The 26,464-nt window shown below is 37.5% G+C and overlaps 2 protein-coding genes across 5 annotated transcripts in view; one reads left to right on the forward strand and one right to left on the reverse strand.

Annotated features, from left to right (window-relative positions):
- Nucleotides 1-416: 416 nt before the first annotated feature.
- On the reverse strand, nucleotides 417-7,160 carry ANKRD49 (ankyrin repeat domain 49). Of its 2 annotated transcripts, XM_044258298.1 has the most exons (3): nucleotides 6,996-7,092; nucleotides 3,383-3,737; nucleotides 417-1,936 (listed from the first exon to the last, which is right to left on the reverse strand). In XM_044258298.1, exons 2-3 carry the CDS (start codon nucleotides 3,638-3,640, stop codon nucleotides 1,475-1,477), a joined length of 720 nt encoding a protein of 239 aa, XP_044114233.1. In that variant the 5' UTR covers nucleotides 3,641-3,737; nucleotides 6,996-7,092; the 3' UTR covers nucleotides 417-1,474. The 2 variants fall into 2 exon arrangements, with proteins under 2 accessions (XP_044114233.1, XP_044114234.1); XM_044258299.1 differs by lacking the exon at nucleotides 3,383-3,737 and having other exon boundaries at nucleotides 6,996-7,160.
- A 74-nt stretch (nucleotides 7,161-7,234) lies between these two features.
- MRE11 (MRE11 homolog, double strand break repair nuclease) overlaps nucleotides 7,235-26,464 on the forward strand; it is an 82,428-nt gene continuing 63,198 nt past the window's right edge. For 2 of the 3 annotated variants that reach the window (XM_044258295.1, XM_044258297.1), the window contains exons 1-6: nucleotides 7,235-7,322; nucleotides 8,052-8,183; nucleotides 10,425-10,557; nucleotides 15,721-15,881; nucleotides 23,173-23,260; nucleotides 24,623-24,764. In XM_044258295.1, the coding sequence (XP_044114230.1) occupies nucleotides 8,164-8,183; nucleotides 10,425-10,557; nucleotides 15,721-15,881; nucleotides 23,173-23,260; nucleotides 24,623-24,764 (544 nt within the window). In that variant the 5' untranslated portion in view covers nucleotides 7,235-7,322; nucleotides 8,052-8,163. The remainder of the gene's footprint in view (nucleotides 7,323-8,051; nucleotides 8,184-10,424; nucleotides 10,558-15,720; nucleotides 15,882-23,172; nucleotides 23,261-24,622; nucleotides 24,765-26,464) is intronic. The other variant, XM_044258296.1, reaches the window with a different exon arrangement.

A 26,464-nucleotide genomic window follows, 5' to 3' on the forward strand; every position in this document is an offset into this window, starting at 1 on the left:
TGTTTGTCATGATGATTCAGTTAGTAATTAACTTTTCTGAGATGATTCATTTTTTTTTAACCCCAAAACCACCAAACATAGTTGATTAAGTAACATTATTAGTCCGTAGTGATTGGCTCACATGGACTGGCTCAAAGAGACAAACTTTGGTGAATAAACAACTGAAGAAAAGGCTCATTGGTTTAGTTTCCTTCCCATTAGCATGTCAGTTCTGGTGTTAAGAAGTTAAGAGACAACCCTTCAGGAACAGTCACAGAAAGGGTAGGCGGTCAGTGGGAAACTCCTGCTGGAGAGACTGAGACAGTAGTTAATCAATATATGTTCGATGAATACATAGGTTATGGATCCAAGGAAGATCTGTGCTGATCAAAAAAAAAAGAATGAGAGAGAGAGAGAGAGAGAGAGAATTGGTGTCATTTTTGTTGTTCAAAACTTTTATTTTTTTCTGAATATTTCTATTTATGCTCGTGTCACTATCCACACTGTGGCTTTTTTAAAACCTGAGCCACTTATAATCTAGCCCCAATATAATCATTATCCTTTCACTCTTCGAATTCCTTTTCCCTCGTCTCTTTGCCTTTGTAGGATTCATATAAAAGGAGGACCTTGGAAAACCGAGACTTCCTGTGAACTAGAGAGACCATCTGAGCAGTGCCCCAAACAACAGGATTAGGCAGGTAAAACCAGTTGGTGAGCACATATAGTACGATCACTTGGACCAAGGTAGAGTTGTGCGCATGTCTGAAAGGTCACGCCTACTCAACCAATGGAAGAAGGATCGTGTGGGTTGACCAGGGTGAGGTAGGGCCGTCCACAGGATTGTGTGAACTGTGGTTGCGGAGGCAGTTATGTAACATTCACGGGCTAAACACTTTAGTTAACTACTTTGCTGAAAATGGTCTACACTCTAAAAGATAAAGATCTAATCTTCTTTAATGTTTTTTTAAACTTGTGACCATTCAAGTCACTAAAAATTGAGTTCTTACCATTTAAAATCAAAGCAAATGGCTATCGTGATGTGGAGATGGCTGAACTGCACCAGTATACTTGAGATTTTTCAATTAAATTCTGAGTTACCTCACCTTATAAAAATACATGTCAATATACTAAATACTGCACGAAGACCCAGGATGGGGCGGGGGGCTGTATTTAAAAATACACTTCTCTTGGATCAGCACCAAAAATATCATTAGTTTTTCTGTACAACCTGTTACAAGTTGTTAAGTAGAAGCGTGTTAAAATTATTTCTGATAAAAATTACAAAGTCCACATAGATCAGTAAAGGTATAGCCAAACAACTTTCAAATACATTTTGACATCAAGGTTAGGCATTTCACTGGGAAGGGCATTCGAATGTGTACCACTGAATTTCTGTTGCAAAACTTTTGATGTCAACTTTGTATCATGGGCATATGTCCTATCTCACACAAAGGAGGCACTGGTACTTGGAAACTTCAGAGGATTATTAGAACCGTTATGGCTGAGGTGAAGAATTTGTGCAGCCTTCCACAATTTCAAAGAGGTAGTGATAGACACTTGTCCGCCTGGCAATATCAAAGGCCGTTTCTTCCAAGTTGTTCTTCAGACCCGGTTTGATGTAGCGGTTCATGAGGAGGAGCTCCAGGGTATCTTTGCTGTCCCTATTCCCAGCGGCGAGGTGTAAGGGGGTCAGGAGGCCTTTTGTTTGGGCGTTGATATCTGCATCATGCTGGAGTAAGAAAGAAGCGACTCTGGTGTTATTCCACTTACAAGCACTGTGCAGCGGCGTCCAGCCATCCACAGTCACCGCGTGGACATCTGCCCCTTGTGCAATCAGCTCGCGTACCACATCTAAGTGTCCACTGTAGGCTGCTCGATGGAGAGGGGTATATTCATCTTCGTCTCTAGTGTTCACATGGGTGGCCTTTTCAGACAGTAGTCTCCGCACTGTAGTAAGCTGAGAAGGAAAAGGATCTTTTCAAAACCCAGCGTGACCAAAACAGTACATGAAGCAAACTAAACTGCCCAGTGGTGTTAAATTTATTTGAGCTCCACAAAAACTTGTTAGCAGAGGACTTTTAAGATAAAAATGATTTAAGATTTATTTTGGGGACAGAGGGCTACAGATTTAAGAATGAACCCATTAGTGTTAACCACACTCTTGCTTCTAAGAATGTGACTCTCTCTGAAAACCAAGTATCAGTATCAGATGTATGACAATCACACATTTACTCCTGGTCCAGTTAAGGCCCACGGCATCTAGGCTTTAGTCCTAGAGAAATAACACAGACCATAATTGTATTCAGTATTTTACACTTCATTAGTGAAAACATTAATAACTGATTTTTCTACAGTAGGATTATGGTACCAATATGCATAGTGCATAAAGCTTTGAAAAATAAACTTATCAGAAGAATACAATGGTAACAAGGAAATCTAGAGATTAAGGAGCTCAATTCCTTCCTACTAAAACAACCTTGGAAACATGTTTTCAGTAAGTGATTTTCAGTTTGGTCTTTGGATCTCTGGTGGGATACAGTGTGCTCCTGGATGAAAAAGTTATCCAAAAATGCAATGCTTTTCAGTTATTAATTTGCTACCACCGATATGGAAGAACTTAGTAAAACGAAGAAGTGGCTGAGCAGGAAGAATCCATTTGATGATACTACTTACATAATATTGGGCAAATTAATATTCCTGAATCCCATTTTCTTAAACTGTAAAAGGGAAGAATATTACTTATCTTGTGGGGATAGATGAGGATTAAGTCAAATAATATAATAAAGCATATGGTATAGTTGATATTCAAAACATGTTAATTCCCATCCTCCCTCTTCTAAATGATAGTTGTCTCTAGGAAGATCTTAACGACTTAATATAAATGTTTTTAAAAATATAGGTGATTTCGGGGCACCTGGGTGGCTCAGTGGGTTAAGCTGCTGCCTTGGGGTCAGGTAATGATCTCAGGGTCCTGGGATTGAGTCCTGCATCGGGCTCTCTGCTCAGCAGGGAGCCTGCTTCCCTCTCTCTTGCTCTCTGCCTACTTGTGATCTCCCTCTGTCAAATAAGTAAATAAAATCTTCAAAAAAAAAAATAGGTGATTTCTTGCTAACTGCATAATTATCCCTTAAACTCCCAAATAATACCCAATAGGACGCTTTGTGACTATCTATGTCCTTTCATGGACATTACCTCATTTGATCCTCAAATCCTGTATAAAAGATAAAGGTATTATCATGGCCATTTTTATAGGTAAGAAAATAGAGGTTCAGGAATGGTAGGATTTGCCCAAAGTCACAAACCAAATAGAGGTTCAGGGACAGGTCTTCTGGCTCTGAATCCAGTACTTCTCTTATTATATTATGGTTTCCTCTTTAATTGTTGTTTGTTTGTTTTTTTTTACCCGATTTTTTTCTGCGGCCCAAAGAAGCAATTTGCTTGGATCTTTTTCCATCTTTTTTTCTTGCAATTGATACCACTCTTCAGTTTTTTCATCTTGTTCCTCGTCTTCATCAGAATTCCCTACCCAGAGACTTTGGGTACCAGTGGGAATAAGGTGCCCATGTGTTTCCAACAATTCAAGCTGGTTAAAGTGTTCAGAAAAGTCCAGGGAATTTTCTGGGTCTGGTTTTCCATCACTATTTACTTTCCCTTTTTCCATTTTTCCTATGACACTAAATATAAAACATTTCAAATGCCAGGGTATAAATAATCTTTCTAGAGATGAATTATGTCTGCTTTATTTTATCCACCAAGATCTGGAAACACAAACACAAAAATTATTAGCAAAACAGTAATTGTTTGTCAACAGCATAGATAAGTCTTGCAAACATACACAATAAACCCATCTAGACTTTTTGGTTTTACTGGTAGTCTACATTCTCTAAATACCAGCACTGAAATTTGTTATCTATACTTTTAATGGTTAAAACTTTATTTTTGTTGTTGTTGTTTTCTTCTACTAAGCCAATGGTTATATTATTCTGAATCTATTGGTTTCGATACTACTGTATTATATGAAGAGTGATAAATGCTTAAGGCTTTTAAATCATAATTAAAAAGACCAGCACATTCATGATTTTTATAAACTAGACACATAGATGATATAAAGCAGAAATAAAAACTTTTAGTTTCTAATAAATTACTTCAAAGAATTAGACATTCTTAGGGATGGAATAGCCCCAAGGATACCTGTATAAATCTCTCATCAGTGCAGATATCTTTATTAACACATCTATAATAATGATCCTATTTCTACTTTAATAATTTCAGGGTTGGGAAAATACACTGCTTTAAAAAGGAGTCCCATTCCTTGAAAGACAACTATAATTTTTAGTTGGCTTCTTGTCTGGAACTAAATTTCGGCTGTCATTCACTCCCTTCAACAAATATGAATAGAATGCCTGGTCTGTGCCAGTCTTCGGGTATTGGGATTCAATAATGAACGAGATTCATGTCTTAACCTCAGAAAGGTTATTCTCTATTGGAGGTGACTAGAAACAACAGCGCGATGTGTGCTATGACAGGACTCCGTCCAGATACAATGATATACAAGAGGGTTAATCCAATCCTAAAGGATTAGAGAAGGCTTCTTGAAGGAAGGGACATTTATTTAGTGAAGCTGCCACATTAATTTATAAACCAGTTATCAGTTTTAAGAGTTGCACAGCTTTGGGGCGCTTGGGTGGCTCAGTGGGTTAAGCCGCTGCCTTCGGCTCAGGTCATGATCTCAGGTCCTGGGATGGAGCCCTGCATCAAGTCCCGCATCGGGCTCTCTGCTCAGCAGGGAGCCCGCTTCCTCCTCTCTCTCTCTGCCTGCCTCTCTGCCTACTTGTGATCTCTCTCTCTGTCAAATAAGTAAATAAAATCTTAAAAAAAAGTTGCACAGCTTATTAAATCTTAACCAATTTTTAAAAACGCAAATAACTAGTAAGTATCTTTTAAAAATACCATTTCTCAGGCTCCCAATTATATTTGTTGAAATCTTATCAGTCTTTCAAGGCTCTTCTCAGATGTCATCTCTTTCATTAGTCTTTCTTGAACTTCCAAATTAGATTTCTCTCTAGTTGCTTTTTTGGTTCTACCTATTGTCTTATTTCAGCACTAATTATTTCCTTAGAGAATTATAAGCTTAAGGATAGAGTCTGTATTTAACTTATATTTCTGTCCTAATCAATATTTGTAGAATGAAATTTAATTAAAGTCCTATCACTTGATTTTGTCTGGAATGTATTCTGAGAAGTTCCAGAATTAGTCTTCCCTTAAGATACTAATTTCTTTCTAATTTCACAAGCTTAACAGTATTCAATCGTAATGTAGCATTAGATTTTATCATTAGTGCCAAAAGTACTACCCTTATGTTTAAATTTATCACTTGTGAATAATAATGTCTCTGGGCCTGTTACTTCGCTGTAAAATGTAATGATTGTACGAAGTGATTTCCAAGTCGTGCCTGGTTTTTCAGAGTCTATTGATACCCAACAGAATTACTTTATGTTTTATTAGTTCTCTTGGAATTTTCACTTTTTACTATTGAAGTATTGTTGATATAGTGTTATATTAGTTTCATGTGTACGAACACAGTGATTCCACAATTCTGTACATGACTCGACCCTCACCACAGTACACTATATTACTGACTACACTTACTGTATTGTTGGCTATATTCTCTATGCTGTACTTTTCATCTCTGTGACTTACTCATTTTATAATTGGAAGTTTGTACCTCCTCAAACCTTTCACTCATTTTGTCTATCTTCCCACCCCTCTTCCCTCTGGTAACCACCATTTTTTTCCTCGGTATTTATGATTTTTATGATTTCCTGTAGGTAGGAACTCCCATTGGGACTCTCATTTTTAACTTCACTATCAAACTACTCCCTGAACGTTGCAAAACAAAAATGATCATATATCAGTTCATTAAACACTCTGAACAGATACTGATAAAGTTCATTTAACTAAATCAAAAATAGAAGTAATAAGGCACATCTATCCTCCCCTTTCCTTTCTGTACCCCCCTCCCCAGTTTTTAAAATAAATTCTGAATTTACTGCTCCAGATACAGTAACTCATACATAAAATTTCTTTTTTAATTTAGGTAGATTTAATTTATTTATTTATTTATTTATTTATTAAAAAGAATTTATTTATTTATTTGACAGAGAGAGATCACAAGTAGGCAGAGCAGCAGGCAGAGACAGAGAGGAGGAAGCAGGCTCCCTGCCGAGCAGAGAGCCCAATGCGGGACTCGATCCCAGGACCCTGGGATCATGACCTGAGCCGAAGGCAGTGGCTTAACCCACTGAGCCACCCAGGCGCCCAGGTAGATTTAATTTAAAGAGTCAAACCTAGGTGCATCTCCCTGACTCCGGATTTTTAAAAAATCGATTAAGATTCTGACTTGATGATACTCCACCAGGAAGAAATAGGATATGTTTCTTAAAAGAACACATTTCGACAGAGCTCTAAACTGTCAACTCCTCGGAAATAGCTCAGTGACAGATGCGGGCATAAACCCCGTTTTCCAGGTGAAGGCACCGAACTTCGTACAGATTAAAACAACCTGCCCTAGATTAGGGACGCTTCAGTGGAACTAAAAGGTCAGATTTTTTCATTGAATAGTTTCACATTGTTTTTTAACTGTACTGTACTTTACTGCTATCAGCACAAAGCAATACAGACGTGCTGAACCCGGGAACCAGGGGTGAAAAGAAGGGGAAGCTGGGAGTAAAAGGGTCCGAATGCTCTAACTCAGGGGAGTGGGAGTGAGGGAGAAAGCCCCTAGTACCGGCCCTCTGGCACCGATTGGTCATTTCCCAGGCCCGGAGTCGCGCCTGCGGCCTTCCAAACAGCCAAGAGTGGAGAAGCCGCTCCAGCCCCACCCCGGACCCGCGACGCGGCTAGAACAGCAGGGCTCAGCCGGGGTCGCCAGGTGACCCGCTCCCAAGGGCCCAGGAGTTTTTAGGTGGCGCGAGGGGACCAAGGAGCGCGGTCCGGGACATGCAAGAGCTACCCACCTTAAAGAAGGGAAACATCGCTGTCGCGAACCTCGCTTCCGGGGTCGTCCCTCGGCTTCTCAGGATTGGCTCCTGCTTAGGGGCGGGGCGTCGCCGCCGCTTTCCCGGCTCCCTGACTGCATTCCGCAGCCAATGAGAACGGAAGAAGACCCAAACTCTAGGCATCAATGAGGTATCGCGAGAGAAAGAGTCGCTTTTTTATTTTTTTTTTTAATTTTTTTCCCCCCTCTCCCGCCGAATTCAGGTTTATGACCCGGCGGCTCCCTGCGTGCAGGCTCAGGAAGTGCTGTTGCTTTACTTCTCACGAATCCCGCTCCGTCTACCCGGGTAAAAGACAGCCTGGGGGTCCGGTGCGGGGGCTTTGGAGAGTGTAGGTGTGGGGTAATTTAAGGAGTTACCGTCTCCTATTTTGCCGGATCCCAGGCGGACGTCCTGAGTCGATTGACTTTCTGGAAAGAGTGGGGCGAGTCGGTTAAGGCCTGAAGGTTCTGGTTCTGGCTTCAAAGAGTCCAGTGGCGGCGGGGGCGGGGGGCACGGTGTGTTGAGGCTCAGAATCTGGAAGGAACCAGGAGTCCGGACGTAGGAGGGGTGGTTTCGCTGTGGCAGCGGCTCTTCCCCAAATGTGTTGCCTTTTCCAGTTGCCCGGCGGGCGTTTCTCCGCGGAGCACGTGTTTCTGTTTACTTACACTAGTTTTAAAGGTGGGCCTTCTCTTTCCTAAACTGGACCATTCCTTTAAACAGTTCCGTGGTTGAGCATGAAATATGCGATTTTCTCCATGCCCCAGGGTAGCCTGTGCACATCCAGAGTTGTTTTGTGTGCTAAACCAGAATTACTGTCTGTGACCCTTTCTGTCCATTTATCTAATAAACACTAGTTTCCGGTAGTTTGATCATAGTGGTGAAACTAAAATGGTAAAACTAAACTGGAGATGTGCTATTTTCTGTTGTTAGCTCTTAAAAAGTAAAAATATAGCCGGCGCTTAGATGAAAATGAGATTCCTAAAATCGGTAGTTTTTAAAATAATGTATTTGACAATAATGTAATTTTGCTTTTAGAATTTGCTAGAATTTGGAATCGAGTGAGTTTCCTGACGTCTTTGATCACAGGACCCCGGAGTACTTGGAGAGAAAACTACTTGGAGAGGAGCTGGACTTACCATACATAGAAATGAGTCCTGCAGATGCCCTGTAAGAACTTGTCTTCTGGAATCTTTTTTGCTTTGAGTTTCTTGAAGCCCATCAACTAGAATCACCATGAACAAAAACTTATTTAAAAAATTAGCAGTAAATAACTTGCCTATAAACAGAAATGTAACCAAAAAGAATACATTGTTAAAAAAATTAGTATAATTTTTTATAATTATAAAAGATAATGTACAGCTATAGATTGAGGCCTTGCAATAATTTGATATTTTACTGTAGTATATACATTTATATTCTTAGGTTCTCTTAAAATATTGAAGCTATCAATATTCTTGAACTTTTGTGAGGAAGTCTTATTGGTCAATGCAAGCCTATTTAATCAGAGTTTTAGAGTAGTAAATTGTTCTAGCATTGAATAGATTGGAAATAAATTTGGGTGAAATGAAAATCAGTGAAAGAATCAGAAGACACTGATTTCAGTTCCTTGGTTATTACTGTGTGACCTTGGGGAAGTTAGCAATTCTCTGAACCTTGCCTACATTTCTTCATTTTATATATATATATATATATATATATATATATATATATATATTTGGAACAGAATTGCCTTTCTCAGATTAATTTAGATGTTTCAGTGAGCGAATTCGTTTGAAGATATTTTATAAGTTGATATGGAAGCTTAGGGTAATGTGATTTTTTTTTTTAAAGATTTTATTTATTTGAGGGACTGAGATAACAAGTAGGCAGAGGCAGGCAGAGAGAGGAGGAAGCAGGCTCCCCGCTGAGCAGAGAGCCCGATGTGGAGCTCGGTCCCAGGACCCTGGGATCATGACCCAAGCGGAAGCAGAGGCTTTAATCCACTGAGCCACCCAGGCGCCCCATGGGTAATGTGATCTTGAAAGTATTCTGATCAACTGGTGTATATGTAGCAATTGGAACTATGTGCATATCTCATCTTTGAAGTTTTTGAAGAGAAATCTCTTCTAGAACAATCTCATATATAAAGATTTTAATTTGGAGATATATGTGAAAGTTTTTTTTAATTTCATTATGGTTTAGTGAAAATAGACAGAGGTTAAATCCTGTTTCTTCTACATAGTTGTGCGATAACTCATTTAATTTCTCTATAAACAGTTTTCTCATTTTTTAGAGACAGCAATACCTACTTCTTTACATGTGGAAGTTGAGGTGAGATTATAGATAACATAAGTATTTTAAAGAAAGTTTTTTTTTTTTTTTTAAGAGTTTATTACTTATTTGAGAGAGAGATCTTGAGTCTGGGGGAGGGACAGAGGGAGAAGCTGGCTCCCCAGTAACCAGGGATCCCAGGGGCTCAATCCTGATCCTGAGATCATGACCTGAGGGGAAGGCATACACTTAACCAATTGAGCCACCCAGGCTCCCTTAGTATTTTAAAGAAGTTAGAAGTTACATTAAAGAAGCTATTAACAACTACTACATTGCTGCATTACATGAGAGTACCTTTGAATACTACCAAATTCACATGGAATTGTAAATCTGTTTTTTACTTGACCATATTCGTTAATGAAACACTAACTTTGTGTAGGGACTAGAATCATGCAAGTGTCCTTCAGGGGCTTGAATATAAGTTACTAGTTTATTTGGATAAAATCTACTTATAAAGTAAGAGGGAGGGCTTTTTAAATTAACAGTCCACTCTGATTTTTCTGAACGAGTGCAAAATAGATAAAAAGCAAGTTTAGATATGGGGTCAAATCCTCTTAGGATTTTGGGATGGAACAGAATTGGAAAACAATGAAGCTTTTAGGTCCAGGGTCCAAAAGGATGTATAAAACTGGAGTTGTAATAAGGTTATACTTTTGGGGTACCTGGGTGGCTGAGTGAGTTAAGCCTCTGCCTTTGGCTTAGGTCGTGATTTCAGGTCCTGGAATCCAGCCCCACTTGGGGCTCTCTGCTCAGAGGGGAGCCTGCTCCCCTCCACCCCCACTACCACCTGCCTCTCTGCCTACTTCTGATCTCTGTCTATCAAATAAATAAATAAAATCTTTAAAAAAAACCAAGGTTGTAGTTTTTTGAAAGGAGTCAGAGAACCTTTTAAAGTTTATGTGTGTGTGTTTTGTTTTGAATTAGGTGTAGGCAGACAAACTGAAGATCTGTCAATTGCTTCAAAATTTCAGACTATTTTAAAGCTAGAAAAGTGATTTTACTGTATAACTACTATTATTTATCTTCTAAATTTAGGTTTTAATCTGCTTGAGCATTTTTAATGAATTATCTTGAAACGTTTCTTCTTTTTTCATATAGTGATGATGAAAATACATTTAAAATATTAGTTGCAACAGATATTCATCTGGGATTTATGGAGAAAGATGCAGTCAGAGGAAATGATACATTTGTAACACTGGATGAGATTTTAAGACTTGCCCAGGAAAATGAAGTGAGTTTGGTTTACATTTTTTCAGTTTCTGCTATGCTCCCTTAGTCTGTAGTAGACTCTTTTCCTTTCTTAAAGTTGGAGGTTTGTTTTACAGGTTCGTATGCTCACATTGCCTGCTTAAATATCAATGTACTATAAACCCAAAGCAGATTTTAAGTGCTTTGTGAGCTCAATTCAGTAGGAGTTGGTTTTGTTAGAAGTTTGTGAAAGTTTACACATATTTATGGGGTGTTTACTGAGTGCAGGATCCTGTTGCAGTTTCTGTTTGAAATGGAAAGATGACTCATAGTTTCTGTTTTCCAAGAATATACAGGATATCAGTATGTGAGATAAGACAGATGTCCATAATGCTCAGATGCAAGTCTTACGTGTTAAGAACCAGAAGAAGATCATAAACAGCCTTTCCAGTAGTTTAGAGGTAGAAGAGATACCATACAAAGATCTCTTCTTTATAGAGCATAGCAACATCAGTTTAAAAGAATGGGGTGGCATTTAACTTAAGCTTTGAAGAACGAGTAGGCTTTTGTTGGGTAAAGAGCATAGAAAATGTACATTTCACAGGAAGCAGGAAGAAGGGCGCAGAGGTGAGACAGTATGAGGTATGTTAGGGGTGCAACAGGTCAGTTTGGCTTATTAGTAGGCCATATGTTAGAAAATGTGCTTAAAAGAATAAAATCACTGTTTGAGCTGTATTAAGGAGGGCTTCAAATGCCAGATTGAGGAGTTTGTATCCAGTTCAGTGGAAAATCTCCTGGTGACAGGATACTGCACGAATTGGTGACCCAGACTACTATTTTCAAGTAGTGGCATGGGTTGGAAAAGGGGAAGTGAATGCAAGAAGTATATGGATTTGCATACGTCAGGGGTAAAGTTGAGGGAAGAGGAGAGGACAAAGTCTGGTGTATGTTTAAGTTTGGGCAAATGGTGATACCAATAATAGAAATAGCTTCTAAATAAGGAAGAGGGACTTTATGTGGGAAGGTGGTGAATTCTGATTTAGACTATTTGAGTTGGAGATTCCAGTATGACATTCAGTCAACATTCTAGCAAGCCAAAGAAATATCCTGTTGGACATTTCAGGAGAGAGCTGGGGAGTAAACATACATGCTTGTGACTTACAAATTAGTGTCTTCAACCTTGACTTTTCCTCAGAGTTTTGTTCCATTTTTCTGCAAGTCCTGTGGTTCTTCCTCGTAAACATATGCGGAAACTCTGTTTTTGTGTCTATATGTTTAGCCCAAAACTTTTATCCTATTTTGCTGGACTACAGTAGCTCCGCATTGGTCTTTCTATTTGCATTCTTTCCCCCCTACATCTATTCAGTATAGCGCCAAAGTGAACTTCTAAAATCATAAATCAGATCATATCTCTCTGCTGCTTGAAATCTTCAAGAAGCCTTTCATTGATGCTAAAGTAAAATTCAAACTACAAAGCCCAACTCGATCTGACCCCTGCCAAGAGACTTCTGCAACTCTCTGCATTGTTCATTGTGCTCCATCCACCCTGGTATGTTTTATTCTGGGACCTTTGTATGTCTGGTTCACATTGGAGCACATTGTATTTACCGTTTTCGAGAGGTCTTCCTGGATATCTCCAAACACTTCAGTTACTATGTTTATTTTTTTCATAACACCCTCTGAAATAATATGTTGAATTGCCTACTTGTTAACTATTGATCTTCTCCACTAGAAGGTCAACAGGAGAGTGAAAAATCTTTTTTCTGCTTGTTTACATTGTATCTTAAAATCTAGAAAGGCTCTAGCAAGCAGTAGGGAACTCTTAAAAAATTTTGTTAATGAATATGGGACTAGGGGCGCCTGGGTGGCTCAGTGAGTTAAGCCACTGCCTTCGGCTCAGGTCATGATCTCAGGGTTCTGGGATCGAGTCCCGCATCGGGCTCTCTGCTCAGCAGGGAGCCTGCTTCCATCTCTCTCTCTCTGCCTGCCTCTCCATCTACTTGTGATCTCTCTCTATCAAATAAATAAATAAAATCTTTAAAAAAAAAAAAGAATATGGGACTATCTAGTACTTTTTCCTTTTTAGAGGGTTTCCTCTTTCCCTGAGGGCAGAGAACTTGGAGCTGAAGGAGGTGTGTTTCCTACTAGAGAAACTTGTGTTCTCTTTTCTCTTTGGTACTAAAATACTACTTTTCCTGAGCATAAGCTTCTTTCTTCTGCTCTGTCCTTTGCTTCCCTTCTGTTTCCTTGTTTCCCTTCCTGTGTTCCTTAATTTTAATACTCCCCTCCCCCACAGCCCCATGCTGGTACTTCCAGGTGCATATTTACTATTTACACTTAATTTTTATTTAGTATTTCTTATTACTAAAATCTAAATTTCGGGGCGCCTGGGTGGCTCAGTGGGTTAAGCCGCTGCCTTCGGCTCAGGTCACGATCTCAGGATCCTGGGATCAAGCCCCGCATTGGGCTCTCTGCTCAGCAGGGAGCCTGCTTCCTCCTCTCTCTCTGCCTGCCTCTCTGCCTACTTGTGATCTCACTCTGTCAAATAAATAAATAAATCTTTTTTTAAAAAAATAAATAAATAAAATCTAAATTTCTCCTAACTTTAAGTCCGCTATTTTGTTTGTCTGTGCCACTAACTAGCCTTATTTCTACTCCTTGATTTCTTAGAGTCTTTTGTTTTTTTAACTTTTAATTTTGAAGCAATATCAGTCTCAGAAATGTTGCAGGAATAGTACAAAGAATTCCCTCTCTTTACCCTTCACCCAGATTTTCCTACATTTTACCACTTACCATATTTGTTTTATTCTCTCTCATTACATATGCACATGTACACTTTTTTTCTGAACCATTTTTTTTTAAGATTTTATTTATTTGAGAGCGAGAGAGCGTGAGCTGGGGGAGATTTTCTGAACCATTTGAGAGTAAATTGCCTGTATAGCACTGTGCAGTTATCAAAACCAGGAAACTAATGTTGATTCAGTACTGTTACATAATTTAAAGATGCTGCTAATTGTCTCAGTAATGGCTGTACTGCAATTTGGGGGCAGGTTGGTAAGAGTCCAGGTCCTAAAGTAGGATTACATTTTGCGTGAAATTGTCATGCCCCCAATTAGTTTCTTGTAACCTGCTTTCCTTTGGGCTGCCTTTGTCTTTTTATGACCCTAGCATTTTTGAAGAGTTCAGGTTAGTCATTTTGTAGAATATTCTTCAGTTGGATTTGTCTGGTATTTCCTCATGGTTAGATGAATTTTTGCATGAATACCACAGAAGCAAGTTACGTCCTTTTCAATGTTCCCTGGAGTCACAAATTAGCTTCTAAAAATTAAAAAAAATTAATGTTTGGTAAAATACAATAACAAAATTTACCATCTTAACATTTTTAAGTGTACACTTCATCAGCAGTAAGCACATTCACACTGCTGCATAACCAACCTCCAGAACTCTTCATCTTGCAGAAGTGAAGCTATATCATTTAGATTGCTACTGCTTCTTCCCCTTGAAATATTTTATTTTCTTTGATAGTTTTTTTTCTGTGCTTTTGTATCATTTTCTTCCTTAAATCTTGTTCATTTTTGAAGACCTAGCTTAAGTCCCACACTTTTATTAAAGCTTCTCTGACTATTGTAGGATGGAAAACTATTCCCTTCTTTTCTTTTAGGTTATTGGGCTGATCTAATAATTAAATTGACATAAGACACATGAACAGGGGCAAAACAAATTTTGTATGTACAGGAGCCTCATAGAAATATTAGACTCCCTGACAGGTAATTGAGGCTTATATTGCCATCCTGAGCTAAGGAGAAAGGGGGTAGCGGTCTAGGGCTTCAAAGGGGAAGGAAGATAATTTATAGGAAGATGGGAAGAGCAAATGTTTGCCATGCCATGAAGAGACGTCTCTCTGTCATAAAAGTTATCTCTGATAATAGCTCTTCCTGGTATAGATTCTCTGTCTAAATTCTTTCAGGCAGTTAAGGGGGGATAAAAAAAATAAAAGCTTTTCCTGAGTCTGCCAAGTCTTAACTGCCTTTAGCTCAAAACAATCCACATGCCAAAGTGACACTTTTGGGAGTGCTGCGTTCCGCTCCCCCTTACTTCTGTAGCTCAAGTCATCTGTACTGCTAGGTTCCTTTTTGTAATTAAGAATTTAATCTAGTTTCTTTAAGTAGATTATACACTTCTTGAAAACGTGTTAGACTCTTTTTTTTTTCTGTATAATTTCTTGCTTCTCTCTTGTTTCTAGAATGCTCTTCCTTAAAGTCTCATTTGTTCTTTGTAGTGCAACTCATATGCCATCGTGTTTACATACTCTTCTGGACTCCTTGTCCTCAGATGAGTTTCTTCCCTTCAGTTAGAATTGATTGTGATGGGGCAGCTGAGTGGCTCAGTGGTTTAAAGCCCCTGCTTTCGGCTCAGGTCATGATCCCAGGGTCTGGGGATTGAGCCCCGAGAGCCTGCTTCCTCCTCTCTCTCTCTCTGCCTGCCTTTCTGCCTACTTGTGATCTCTGTCTGTCAAATAAATAAATGAATAATCTTTTTTTTTTTTTAAATGAATAATCTTTAAAAAAAAAAAAAGAATTGATTGTGATGTTATTGCTGCTCCTGGTTTATTAACATATCCATTCTAGTGCATGTCTGAGTTTGAGTTCTGTTCAGATGTGTAACACTTTGTCTCTTCCATTAGACTCTGAACCATTTAGGGAAGAGATTGTATTTTATCCATCACTTGTATCTGGAGTGCCTGGTACAGGGATTTGCACGTTGTCAGTGTTTAATGAGTGCATGGACATTATCTGTTTTGTAGATAGCTATTTCCTTAGGTTCCTGTGCCTGTTGGAGCCCTAAATAATGATTGAATAAATTGAAATCATGACCTGAATTGAACTGGCTGTCTTGTCCAGAGGTGCATTAAAGTGCTAAGTTTATGTTTGATTTGAATAACAACAAAAATAACGATCACTTTGGGTAGCATGAGTTAGGGGTTTGGTATAATAATTTGAAGGTGGCTTTTTGAAAGGTAGCCTAGGAACCTGAGTTGGAGTCAAATTAATCAACAGACTGGGAGGCCCCTTGGATAAAAATAAAATATAAATCTTTAAATCTCCTTACACAGTAGTATCTTTATGATTTTTTTCCTACTTCTTTATAGTTTTAACATTCTTACCCACAAAACATACTAATTTTCACACTATTTTCTGTTGATTAGGTGGATTTTATTTTGTTAGGTGGTGATCTTTTTCATGAAAATAAGCCCTCAAGGAAAACATTACATACCTGTCTCGAGTTACTGAGAAAATATTGCATGGGTGACCGTCCTGTATCATTTGAAATTCTCAGCGATCAGTCAGTCAACTTTGGTTTTAGTAAGTAAGTATATTTAAATGCTTAAGTGAATGTTTCCTTGTGTATAGTATTTTTTGTAAAAACAAACACCTTAACAATTAGCGATTTCACTTTCACTAAAAGCTGTTTTCATAGTAAGTGTAATTCTTTGAATTTTCTGTATATTATGTTAATTTGTATTTCCCTAATTATTTATATCTCTGCGTATCGTCTCAAATTTTTATTGTACATCTTGGTATGTTCTCCTATTCATCTCGTTTGCCCATTTTAAAAATTGGGATTTTTGTCTTTTCCTGTTGAATTCGTAGAGGTTGTTTATATATTCTAGAAACTAAATATTTGTTAGGCATGTATTTTTTTTTTCCAGTTAGTGTATTATCTTTTGACTTTTTTTATGGATACTTTTGTAGACAGATTCTTATTTAGTGAGATACATCATTTTTTCCTCCTTAAGATTTGTACTTGGGACTGACTGATGATATCCTCCTAGAATGCCATGTTGTAAAGTTAGTCTCATCTGTTTGTACAGGATACCACATTGCACATAGTTGAAATGTTCTCTCAGACTCCTCAGACTATGCTAGTTTCTCTGTCTTTTCTTACCTTTCATCTAGTCAGCTATTTCATAAACTGTCCCTCAGTTTGGGTTTTTCTCATGATTACACCAGGATTGTGGGTTTTCAGGAAAGAATATTCCAAAGGTGAAGTGCCCTTCTCGTAGCATATCCAGAGTGCAAGCTGTCAACATGGCTTATTACTACTGGTGAGGATAACCTTGATCTCTTGGTTAAGGTGGTGTCTACCAGGGTTTCCTGCTGTCAAGTTAGGATTTTTCCCTTTTCATATGCTGTTCATTAGAAGTGAGTTGCTAAGTCCAGCCCACACTCAGAGAGGGATTTAAGTTCCGCCTCCTAGAGAGAGGAAGGAATGTCACAGGATATGGGCGTATTAAAGCTGTCGTAGTCAATAAAAATTTTGAGGGAGTTATTTTGAGTCTCTGCACCTATTCTGTATTTCCTTAAAGTTTGTCCACTAATTTTAGCATTCATCAGTGGTTCTTGCCTGTAGCAGTTATAACTGTGGTGTTTTAATGGTGATTTTCTATTTCCATATTTTTCTACATTTATTAATAAAATTCTTCTGTAAGGAAGATATGTCCATTGTCCCGCATTTGTTAACTTACTTACTCAGCTGTCTATCAGTAGGAACTTATTTGTTTATATCAGTATGAACGCATTTTTTTTCTTTGGATTATAATTTAATACTATTATAATCTACTTTGTGGCTCAAATGATTTGTTTTAGGGTTAGTCATTGGGTGCTTTTTCAGATTGGTTCCTATCTGCATTTGACATACCCTTCTCCTCCCCCTACCCCTTTACTTTTTGGTGCTAGAAGATGCTCCAAGCTGATTTTTTATTTTCCCTTCCTTAGCTTTAGACTCATGCATTTCTTCAAAGAGCCCTGGTTACTTTGGAGAATGGTATTTGAAAGCCCAAATCTAGGTGCTGGACTTGCACATTGCTATTATCTTTTGCCGGCTTCTAGGCTGTCTGTGCTCACAGCTACGAAATACATGTATATGTACTACCCATGAAAACAGACCTATTTGTATTTATTGCTTATTTATTTATTTATCTCTATTTTTAAAATAAGTTCATGTTGGGAGGTAAATTTTTAGATTTTTGTATGTAAGAAAATGGTTGTATTTAACTTTACTCTGGATTGATAATTTGGCTAAGTATAGAATTGGATTTTAAATGATTCCTATAATTTTTAACATATAGCCTTGTTTTCAGGAATTGTGATCAGTATCTTTACCTGTATTCTATTCAGCTCTAGAACTTTAGTGTTTTCTTCTTTCTTTCATCTTCTTTTTAAACTGCTCCACCCACCTTTGCAAACCTGTTCACATATTTCTTTGCTCACTATTGTTGCTTCTTGTATTTCATTTTTTTCTCTGGATTCTGTTTTCTTTCTAAAGTACAGTTTTCAGTAGTTTTTTCATTGAGTGTCAGTTGAGTGGTAAACTCTCATATTTTGTTGCTGTTGAGAAGTCTGCTATCATGTTCGTTGCTGGAAGAGCAGTATAACATTGTGATTAAAAGCGTTTGGGACGCCTGGGTGGCGCAGTTGGTTAAATGACTGCCTCCGGCTCAGGGCGTGATCCTGGAGTCCCGGGATCGAGTCCCACATCAGGCTCCCAGCTCCATGGGGAGTCTGCTTCGCTCTCTGACCTTCTCCTCGCTCATTCTCTCTCTCTCAAATAAATAAAATAAAATCTTAAAAAAAAAAAAAAAGGCGTGGATTCTGGGGGCGCCTGGGTGGCTCAGTGGGTTAAGCCTCTGCCTTCAGCTCAGGTCATGATCTTGAGGTCCTGGGATCGAGCCCCGCATCAGGCTCTCTGCTCAGCGGGGAGCCTGCTTTCCCTCTGACTACTCTCTAACTACTTGTGATCTCTGTCAAATAAATAAATAAAATCTTTAAAAAAAAAAAAAAAAGGCGTGGATTCTGGTATAAGACCATCTGATTTCTTGTCCTGGCTTTGCTCTACCTTACTTTTATAATTATAAAATGAAAAAACAATAGTGCTGATCTTACAGAGTTGTTGTGAGAAGTAGTTGAATTAATAAAATTGCTTAGAATAGTAACGACAGAAAGAAAACACTCAGGTAACTATTATGCTTTTCTCATTGTTCTTAGCATTTTGCAGTCTTCCTATGACATGCTTAGCTGTGGATTTAGTTCTAATTTTTCTGCTTGCGTATTATGCATTTCAGTCTGACGATTTTTTTTCTCAGCAACTTATCCATTACATTTTCAAATGTTTCCTATTCTTTCTCTTTTTGAATATTATTTATGTCTCTTAATCTTTTTGTTGTATTGTTACTACTTACTTTATCTCTTTGTGCTGTATTCTGAATAATTTTCCTTTCTTGTTTACTAGTTCATGTAGGAAAAACAGAGAAAACAAAAAATAGAGAAACTGAAAGAAAAGACTGCTAAATAAAGATTAGCCCCATTAGATGTGAAAGTATATTATACCACATTAACAAAACAAAGGATAAAAATTATACTATCATCTCTAGATGTAGAAAAAGCATTTGACAAAATTCAACATCCTTTTTTTTTTTTCAACATCCTTTTATAATAAAAACTTCCCCAATAAATTGGGCATAGAAGGAACATACCTCAACATAATAAAAGCCATGCATGACAAGCCCACAGCTAACCTCATACCCAGTGGTGAATTTTCTTCTAAGATTGGGAACAGCACAAGATTCCTACTCTCCCCCCTCCTATTCAACATCATATTAGAAGTCTTAGCCTGAGCCATTAGGCAAGAAAAAGAAATAAAAGGCATCCAGATCGGAAAGGAAGAAGTAAAAATTGTCTCTATTTGTGGATGACAAATTTCTATATTTCTATATTTTCTATATTTAGAAAACCTGGGAGAATTCATCAAAAAACTGTTAGAACTAATAAATGAATTCAGTAAAGCTGCAGGATACAAAATCAGTACACAAAAATCAGTTGCATTTTTATATACTAACAGTGAATGAACAGAAAGAGAAATTAAGGAAAAAATAGAATAAAAAAAGAATAAAATACTTAGGAATACACTTAATCAAGGAGGTGAAAGATCTGTACTGAAGCTATGACATTGGTGAAATAAAGTGAAGACAAAAAGTGGAAAGATGTTTGTGCTTACACATTGGAAGAATTAATACTGTTAACCTATCCTTCTTACCCAAAGTGATCTACAGATTCAGTGCAATCTCTATCAAAATTGTAGTGGTATTTTTCATAGAAATAGAACAAACAATCCTAAAATTTGTGTGGAACCACAAAAGGCCCCAAATAGCCAAAGCAGTCTTAAGAAAGATAAATGTGGAGACATTAGCCTTGCTAATTTCAAGCTGTATTACAAAGCTATAGTAATCAAAACAGTGTGGTATTGGCATAAAAATAGACATATAGGTCATGACAACAGATTAGAGCACAGAAATAAACCCATGCTTATTTGGTCAATTAATTGATGACAAAGGAGCCAAGACTATACAATGAAGAAAGAACAGTCTCTTCAATAAGGTACTGGGAGCGTTGGACAGCCACATACAGAAGAGTGAGGCTGCCCCCTCTCTTACACCATACATGAAAATCAACTCAAAATGGATTAGAGTCTTGAATGTGAGACCTGAAACCATAGAACTCCTAGGAGAAAGATGGGAAGTAAGCTTCTTGACATCATTCTTGGCAGTGATTTTTTTGGATTTGACACCAAAAGCAAAAATAAACAAGTGGGACTACCTCGGATTTAAAAGCTGCTGCGCAGTAAAGGAAATCATCAAGAATAAAAAAGCAACCTATGGAGTAGAAGAAAATACAGTCATCTATCTGATAAGGGGTTAACACCCAAAATATGTGAAGAACTTATATAGCTCAATAGAGCTAAATCTATTTTTAGCTCAAAAAGAGCAAAATCCACTCTAATTAAAAATGAGCAAAGGAACTGCATAGACTTTTTTTTTAAAGAAGATCTACAAATGACCAACAGGTATATGAAAAGATACTCAAAATCACTAGTTATCAGAGAAATGCAAATCAAAACCACAATGAGATATCACCTCACACCTGTTAGAATGGCTATCATCAAAAAGATAAGAGAACCAATGTGCAAAAGGATGTGGAGAAAAGGGAACTTTTATGCACTGTTGGTGGGAATGTAAATTGACTAAGCTACAATGGAAAGCAGTATAGTGGCTCCTTCAAAAATAAAAATAGAACTACCGTATGATCAAGCAATCCTCTTCTGGGTATGTATCCAAAAGAAAATGCCAACAGGGTCTTGAGGAGATCATCTGCATTTCTATGTTCATTGTAGCATTATCCATTGTAGCTAGATCTGGAAAGAACATAAGGGCCTGTCAGTTGGATGAATGGATAAAGAAGGATTAAGATGATATGCCATGTATATATGAACTTGAAATATTAATTCAGCTCTGAGAAAGAAGGACATCTTGCCATTTGTAACATGGATGGACCTTGAGGGCATTACACTGTGAAATAAGTCAGACAAAGAAAAATAATGTGTCGATTTTTTTAGCATATGGAATCTGACAAAGCTGAACTTAGACTAGAATGGTGCTTAACCAGGGCCAGGACTTGAGGGAAAAGGGAAGATGTTGGTCAAAGAGTATAAACTTCAAGTTACAAAGTAAGTAAGTTCTGAGACTCCAGTGTACAACATAGTGATGGTAGTTGGTAATATTTTATACTTAAAGTTGCTAAGAGTAGATTTCAGATGTTCTTGTCACAAAAAAATGTGAGATGATGCAAGTGTTAGCTGTAGTGGTGATTATGGAGTATATGTGTTTTAAACAATACATTGTACTCCTTAACGTTATACATTGTTGTATGTCAATTATTTCATGATAAAACTGGAAAAAGTACAATGCTTCAGTAATTAAAAATGTGATATGCCTCATGACTTGATAGGCAGATAAGTGAAAGAGTGTAGAGCTCCATAAGTAGCCTCAATACATGTAGGAATTTTGTATTTGGAGAAGGGGGTATCTTGTATCTGTAGGAAAAATATGGATTATTCCACAAAAGTATTAGAAGAAACTATTGGACATTGTTTTAAAATTTAGATTCAGAAAAGGGTTTTCTGTGTACAATACAAACTGAGAAGCGAAAGTGAAATTGATGTTTGTCTTTGTAAAACTAAATTTGTGCAGGACAGAAACTTTCTGAGACCAAATGAAAAGTTGAGTTCAACTATGAAGAATTTTTGCAGCTCATTGCAAATTAAGGTCACATTTCCCCAGTAGGTAAATAGCTATTTCAAATCAATTTAAAAAATTCAAGAGTTGATAAAAATATAGGTAAAGAATACAGATTGAGTTCACAAAAGAAGTGGCATTTAAACATAAGAATATGAAAAATACAAAATGGAATTCATTCATAATAAAGATATAAAATTAAGCTCTACTGAGATGTTTTTCTCCTGTCAGCATGGCATAGATCAGTGATTTTTCAGTTCTGGGTGTACATTGTAGTTGCATAGAAATATTAAAAAAGATACTGATGACAGTCTCCAGGTCAATTAGTGTCTGAATGTGTCATCAGCATTGTTATATCTTAAAAGATTCCTAGGTGATTGTAACATGCCGCTAGGGTTTAGAATCATGGTCATCCATTTAAAAGCTTGGTAACGTAATATGTTGATAGAATAAAGGGAAGAAGTTGTCTCTTATGCATTGCTGTTACATTATGTGTAAATTTGTGCAACTTCTATGGAGGGAAATTGGCAGAATTTCCAAATGTACAAATGCTTGCTCATCCTTTGACCTAACTCCCTTCTAGATGTTTTCTTACACTTGCACAAGGGCAACTTTGTACAAGATTACCCAGTATAGCATTATTTGTAAAGTAAAAAAAATGGAAATACTCTAAATGTCCATTGGTTAAGTAACTACTTAAACACGTTTTGATAGCCCATTCAATTGAAGTACTGTCCCGGCAAAGAAAGCACAAGGAAGCTCTTTATGTACTGATACAGAATGGTTTCTAAAACATTAAATGAAAAAGCAGGGTACAGAAACCTATATTGTACTACCATTTGTGTAAGAAGAAGTACATTTATTTGCCAATGAAGATGTAAGATACTATAGCATAGATACACACTAGAAGTTGTTAATTGCATTTGCCTCTGAGAAGAGGCGCTGGATGACTGGGCAGAAGTGGGTGGGAGGCTTGTAAATTGCACAGAAAGTAAGTGATAGGCCTGGAGTTTTAAATCTTGGTTTCCGAAGTGCATGTGTTTCCTTCCCTCCCCCTTCCACAAATAACCTACAAAAGCTTTCAAAATTCTTCGGGTCTCTTTACTTTCCAGTAGTCCGGTATACCCACCTATCTTTCAATATAACTCACAAATACCATATATTGCAGTGTTTTCTTTATAGTGTAGTACTTTGAGGTTCCAGCCCCACATCGGGCTCTCTGCTCAGCGGGGAGCGCCTGCTTCCTCCCTCTCTCTCTGCCTGCCTCTCTGCCTACTTGTGATCTGTCTGTCAAATAAATAAATAAAATCTTTTTTTTTTTTTTTAAAGTGTAGTACTTTGAGATGCTTCAAACTTGAATTGACATGAATTCTTGCCTGTCATTTTATTTCTTTAAAGTGCCAAACCAGTGGCACTTATATGGCCAATTTCTATCGTCCATTTTGCCCATAATTGCATTAATTTTTTAGAGGATATTGGGGAAAATAGCTTTTGTGTTCATAGAAACATGAACTTTTCTTTTTTTTAAAGGTTTCCATGGGTGAACTACCAAGATGACAATCTCAACATTTCGATTCCAGTGTTCAGTATTCATGGCAATCATGATGATCCCACAGGGGTAATTATTGGGTTCTTACAGTTTGTTGTCACTTTAGTTTGTGGAAAGCATTCTTGTCCTTCCCAGAAATTTTTAGTCAAATTGAGTCAGAAAGTCAAATTGACTTTGTATCATTCATATAAGCTTTTATACTGCTTTTTAGATAATTTTTAAAAATCTGGAGTAATAATTTGTGTGTGCGGTATGCTTTTATTTCATTAGTGCTGAGGTTGACAATAAGTAACCAGGAGTAGGAATAAGTACCTAACATTTGTATAAAGCTTCATAGTTTACCTGGTGTTTTTATGTCCCTTATCTCAAAATCTTACCTGTAGGAAATGATTTCTCGTCAACAGTTTTTTTTTTTTTTTTTAATTTTTTTATTTATTTGTCAGGGACAGAGGGAGAGAGAGTGAGCGAGCACAGGCAGACAGAGAGGCAGGCAGAGGCAGAGGGAGAAGCAGGCTCCCCGCCGAGCAAGGAGCCCGATGTGGGACTCGATCCCAGGACCCTGGGATCATGACCTGAGCCGAAGGCAGCTGCTTAACCAACTGAGCCACCCAGGCGTCCCTCTCGTCAACAGTTTTAAATCTAAATTAGTTCATTTTATTGTCTGTTTGATAGGGAAGCAGTAATAGAGGTCCTACACTAAAAATATTTTTGTTTCATCTGATCATTAATATCATAGATTATTAGTTAATCTAGTTTTTTCCTCCATGGCTTAAGAGGTCTGCTTTTATTACAAAACGCTTATTTCAGGGCTGGCTTTTATTAATTGATCTATTTTTTAATGAGGGACTTGAACTCAGCCTCTGAGCTTGAGACCTGAGCTGAGATCAAGAGTGGAACATTTAACCAGCTGAGCTACCCAGGCGCCCCTGGTTTTTATTTTTGGTGGCCAAGACATCATAAGTTTTTTTTTTTTTTTTTCCTTAAGATTTTATTTATTGATTTATTTGAGAGAGAGCAAGTGAGCATGAACAGGAGGAAGGGCAGAGGGAGAAGCAGACTGCCCGATGGGCAGGGAGCCTGATGTGGGGCTCCATCCCCGGACACTGGGATCATGACCTGAGCTAAAGATAGATACTTCACTGACTGAGCCACCCAGGTGCCCCACATCATAAGTTGTTGTTCCCCCCCACACACACATCATAAGTTTTGATGAAATGCTAACTTTGTATTTAGCATGTGGTTCCAGTCACAGTAGGTCATTTGTAAATGAAGAAAGGTAGTAAATACTTCTACTGTTATAATTTTGTTTTGGCACTATCCTAATCTATGTTTTAGTTAGTATATGGAATATACTTTAATAGGTAATAATATGATTTGTAGATTATTTATTTTTGGATACACAGTCATATTCTTTGAAAATATTTTGCACAGGCAGATGCACTCTGCGCCCTGGATATTTTAAGTTGTGCTGGATTGGTAAATCACTTTGGACGTTCAGTGTCTGTGGAGAAGATTGACATTAGTCCAGTTTTGCTCCAAAAAGGAAGCACAAAAATTGCTCTATATGGCTTAGGTAAGATGGTTTTATTTTATCATTTATGTCAATAAATAGTTACTTAAACAGCAACTGAAATCAAATTCTGGAATTAACTTTGTTGCTGTTTGGGAAAAAAAGTGAGGCAGATCTATCTATTCCTGATGAGTGACTATAAAAAATGATAGAAGGTTTTGGTTGAAATTTTTTAGTATTTAATAAGGACCATTAGCCCTTGATAATACTTCTAAGAGCCATTTTGGCAAAAAAAAAAAAAATTTCCTTTAATTTCTGTTGATTTTTTTTCTTTCTTTTAAACTCAGATATAGAATCCTAAATGTTAGACTTACACAGTAATTAGAAACACTGCATTTTGGTATCTTGGACGTCTTTGAAATGTCTAAAGCTTCACTGTCTAGTAGAGTAACTACCAGCCTCATGTAGATATTGAGCACTTGAAATGCAGCTGGTCTGAATAGAGTTATGCTGTAAATATAAAATCACAGCTGATTTCAAAGATGTAGAAAAATGCCTTATTAATCTCTTGGATTAAGTAAAATAAATTAAAATTAATTTCACCTGTTTCTTTTTATTTGTTTTAATGTAATTAGTAGAAAATTTAAAATTACATAATTGGCCTGTGTTAGTGGCTCGTGTTATATTTTTGTTACAACATTGCTAGTCCAGAGCTATCATCTGTAATGCTGAATATGTGCTTTTATCAGCTTGGCTATCTTCAATTTATTTAGTGTCCAGTAGGTAAAAATCTATTTGCTAGGCTTGATTCCATATGAACAAAGAAATCAAAGAATATTTTTAGAGTATATTCCAAGTCTATTTGTTGAGTCCTCCTTGGACTAAGTTCAGCTTGATACTTTATAATGTAATAGCTTTACTATTTTTATTGTATCTAATTTTAAAAATTACATTCCATGTTAAGTCAACTGTAAAGTACCCTGAGAGAAATTAGGAAAAAATTTCACACTGTAGCCCTAACATAGTCTTTTTTTTTTTTTTTTTAAGATTTTATTTATTTATTTGACAGACAGAGATCACAAGTAGGCAGAGAGGCAGGCAGAGACCGGGCGGGGGGGGGGGCAGGATCCCTGCCAAGCAGAGAGCCCGATGTGGGACTCGATCCCAGGACCCTGGGATCATGACCTGAGCTGAAGGCAGAGGCTTTACCCACTGAGCCACCCAGGTGCCCAGTCTTTTTTTTTTTTTTTTTAAGAGATTTTATTTATATTTTTGACAGCTTAACATAGTTTTTATATCTTTGAGTGATTTTTGTGTAATAGCCTTAGAAGACCTTGTTTACTTCATTCAAGTCTCTTTATGTGTATATATATCTATACCTATAGATACAGATGTATATCTTTTAAGATTTTATTTGACAGAGAGAGAACATAAGCAGGGGGAGCAGGAGAGGAAGAAGCAGGCTCCCCACTGAGCAGGGAGCCCAACACAGGGCTCCATCCCAGGACCCTGGGATCATGACCTGAGGTGAAGGCAGACGCTAAACCCACTGAGCCACCCAGGTGCCCCTCTTTGTATGTTTTTAAAAGAATAATTACAATGGGGGTTTATTTAAATACTTACCCTAGGGAGTCTACAGTCTTTGTCCAGTTTTCATAATTTCTAAAGAGTAGAAAAATATCATGGTTATCTATATTTTAGAGATAAGGAAAATGAGATCAAAGTCTGATTTCCTAAGTGGTAGAGCAAGGAGTGAAATACAC

The sequence above is a fragment of the Neovison vison genome, chromosome 7 (genome assembly GCF_020171115.1).
Source record: "Neovison vison isolate M4711 chromosome 7, ASM_NN_V1, whole genome shotgun sequence".
NCBI classification, from domain to species: Eukaryota; Metazoa; Chordata; class Mammalia; order Carnivora; family Mustelidae; genus Neogale; species Neogale vison.

Coding starts and splice junctions, on each gene's coding strand:
- ANKRD49 (XM_044258298.1), bottom strand. CDS start 3,640: ATGGAAAAAGGGAAAGTAAATAGTGATGGAAAACCAGACCCAGAAAAT. Junction 1,937..3,382: donor GGGCCGCAGAAAAAAATCGG/GTAAAAAAAAAC, acceptor TTTCCTTCTCAG/CTTACTACAGTGCGGAGACT.